Consider the following 3384-nt stretch of genomic DNA (forward strand, 5'->3'; position numbering starts at 1 on the left):
GGGTGATATCATCCAGTTTTACAGTTGAGGAAAGCAGGGCTCAGAGAGATAAGACCACTCACCCAAGTCACACAGCCGGCAGGTGGCACAGGTGTTCTCACCCCTGGGCCTTGTCAAGACCTCAGACATCTCTGAAGGAAGCTTTCCAATGAACAAAGGTGGTTTCTCACTCTGCCAGTAGGAACCCAACTGAGGTGGGGGTGGAGGTAGTTGGGTGGTAGACACAACAGACATGCTTCTCCGCAATCCAGAATCTTTTTCTTCCTTTTTATTTCATATATTAAAAAAAAATTAAATAGGCTGAGCACAGTGGCTCATACCTGTAATCCCAGCACTTTGGGAGGCTGAGGCAGAAAGATCGCTTGAGCTCAAGAGTTCGAGACCAGCCTGAGCAACACAGTGAGACCCCATATCATTTTCTTTTTTGTTTGTTTGTTTCAATAGAGATGAAGTCTTTGTTGCCCAGACCGGTCTCCAACTCCTGGGCTCAAGCGATCCTCCCACCTAGGACTCCCAAAATGCGGGGTTTACAGGCGTGAGTCACTGTGCTGGGCCCTGAGATCCTTTGAACAGTAGCACTCTTTGAACACTTCTCGGAGCGTAGTTTTTTGGTGAAAACGGAGTTCGCAATGGGTTCTACACCTACTGGAGTATTAAATGAAGGTGAGGGACATTTGGGGGCACAGAGGACCCTGTGGCTGGAGTTTTTCGGAAAGCAAAGCCACCTCCCACGAAACTTTCCTTCTAGCATCACAGGCTCGCTGTGTCCAGCAGCCCCCACCAGGGTCTGACTCATGGTGGAGGGGTCTCATGCCTTCTCCAACTCTTGCCTCCCCACTCTGGACCAGCACAGGCCCGTGGAATTAGAGCAGAGGCCAACAGGGACCCTGAAGGCTGAAGCCCATGTCATCCACCCCAAAGGACTTGCTTTGTCCTTTAAAGGCAGATCCTGCCCCAGAAGTGAGATGGAGTGAACACAAAAAGAGCAAATAGCTCTCAGGAAACCTCCCTACATTTCCACTGCCATCTACCATGCAGGGCTGGCGGTAGACAGGGCTCCGCTGCTGGGGTGCCCAGGCCTCACATGACCCAGTCTTTTCCCTGCCTGGGTGGGGAGGGAGGGGCCAAGAGTTGCCTTTTTGGAGAATCTAGGTAGGGAAAAGAGATTCCCGAAGCTTGAAAATAAATTGAAACACACCTGCCAGATGCACAATTCATCTTTGGCTTCTTAAGGTCACAAGCAGTCTCAGAGACTATTTCCATTCCACCTTCCTCTAGCTCTTATCTGGTTTTTCACATATGCTAATGAGCAGCCCCTCCCAGCACACTGTGTTCAGTACTAGTCGCCTGGTTCATGAGAACTAGTCCCACTCCAGAGTCATGGATGCCCCTCGCTTAGGTCTGACCCGCCGTTTGCCTTTCTAGCGTGGGCACCCAACTGCTTGGACCCCACAAGCGTTTGCCTCCCTGGCATGGGGGCCTCTGAATCTTAGGGTGGGGGGTGGAGCTACGGGAGGGAGCCCAAGAGTGAGGAACAAATCAGCAGCAGCACTGCGCCCCTCTTCTTGAAGAGACTTGAAACAATTCAGTCTCCGCCACCCCAGACCAGCCCGTGAAGGCAAGGCCAGGAAGGGATACAGGGTTCTAGAGAACCAGGGCCTCACTGCCAGCTCCAGCCGCTAAGCAAACATTCCCTCCTGGAGTCAGAGAAGCCAGTGTGCGAGGGGAGGAACCAGCCTGAGGTTTATCGCTCCAGCAACTCCGGGTGATTCATAGAGTTTAGACTCCCAGTTGTCTTAACCGGGGCAGGCGCGCAAACAAGCAGCCCGGGAGATATCCACCCTTTTCCCTGCCCCCGCTCCTCCACCTTGCTACCCCCCAGCCCGTGACCAGCTACCTCCCCTCCCCCTCGCAGGCGCTCGGGGTTGAGCAAACACCCGCCGCCCGCCCCGCCACCAGCTGGCTCCGACCGGCGCGCTGCTGGCGATCCCCCAGGCAACTCGGCGTCCTGAGAATCGGCACCCCGAGACTCGGCGCCCTGCCCTCCCTCCGCGTCCCCAGGGCCCCGGCCAGACCCAACAACGTCTCCCTCCTCCGTGCGCCTCGGCCCCTACGGGCCTCTGGCGCGGGCTAACTAGGCCTCGCTGCCGGTCCCTGGGACGGCGCACCCCACCCACCGCGAGGCCAGCAGCCCCAGGGGAAGGCGGCCGGAAAATCTCCTCTTGTTTACCAGGCTGGAGAAGTCTCAACCTGGATTCGCTTCCCAATTTCTGCGATCCACCTTCAGCAGATTCCTGGGGCCGGAGGGGAAAGGGTGGCAACCCACAGATCCACCCCGGGACAGGGAGTGGGGGTGGGGCTGGTGGGAACCTGACCTCTTGGAAAGGTCCCCCGGCTGCTGGAGGGGACGGACTCGGAGTCAGAGCCGACGTGTCCCGGAGCGCAGAGACCGAGGGGGCCGCGCTAAACACTGTACCTCGGGGAACAAAACCGTGAAGGCTAATTAGGACAAGTCGGAGCAGGGAACGGGGACGCGGGGAGGGGAGCGCACGCTCCGAATTGGGCAGAACCTGGAACAGTCGCAGGAAATCCAGGCGCGGGATAAGTCGGGCCCAGGGAGACCTTTGCCCACGGTGCGGAGTGGCTCTGGACACGGCCCATGCGTGAGAGGAGCACTTGGTAACGATCCCACGTACGCTTTGTGACTGGTGGGGGGTCCCAGAGAAGGGCCGCGCGTGCAAAAGGCGAACCTCGGTGTGTCCACGTGTGCAAGCTGGGGAGGGGAGGGGGCGCAGAAGGCGTGACAAAAAGACGGACTCTGTGTCTTGAGTGTGCGCCTCGCTCTGGCCCGCTCCCAGCGAACTGTGCCCTAAGTGTGTCTCACGGGAGGGCCAGGACGAAAGTGACAAAGGCTAGGTGTCCCCCACGGAGACGCGTCAAGGTAGCCCCACGCGTGTCCGTACGCGCGCTTTCTGGGAGACGCGGTGGGGGGTGCGCAGGGCTGCACCCCCGCACCGCTTGCCCGGGAGAAGGCCGAGCCCAGAAAGTGAGTGCGCGTGAGTGTGCGCGCGCCCGCATGCGGGGGCGTGGCAGTCAACAGCAACAAACCACACGCCGGCAGGGCCAGAAACTCCCATCTCCCTCCCTAGCCGGAAAGTGCGAGTCGGCCCAGCCTGGAGGTGAGTCGGGGCGGGGAGGCCCGGGCGGGCTTTGTTCCCGTGTAAACGGAGCGCACGTACCTGGAGCGCGACGGGCGCCCGATAAGCGCCCGGAATGGAGGTGATGTAACGGTGATGCAGGCGCCAGCCCACCCTCGCCGACAGCAAGGAGTCCTGCCTGGGGACAGGCCCGCGCGAGAGCGAGCGACCCAGCGCGCCCGGCTCA

At 59.5% G+C, this 3384-nt stretch overlaps 1 protein-coding gene across 1 annotated transcript in view; it reads left to right on the plus strand.

The window, feature by feature from the left end:
* Positions 1-1382: 1382 nt before the first annotated feature.
* GPRC5C (G protein-coupled receptor, class C, group 5, member C) overlaps positions 1383-3384 on the plus strand; it is a 16771-nt gene continuing 14769 nt past the window's right edge. The window contains exon 1 of the mRNA XM_011937501.1: positions 1383-3179. Coding sequence (XP_011792891.1) covers positions 3077-3179 — 103 coding nt within the window. The 5' untranslated portion in view covers positions 1383-3076. The remainder of the gene's footprint in view (positions 3180-3384) is intronic.

This window comes from Colobus angolensis, unplaced genomic scaffold (genome assembly GCF_000951035.1).
Source record: "Colobus angolensis palliatus isolate OR3802 unplaced genomic scaffold, Cang.pa_1.0 Scaffold1, whole genome shotgun sequence".
Lineage (NCBI taxonomy): Eukaryota > Metazoa > Chordata > Mammalia > Primates > Cercopithecidae > Colobus > Colobus angolensis.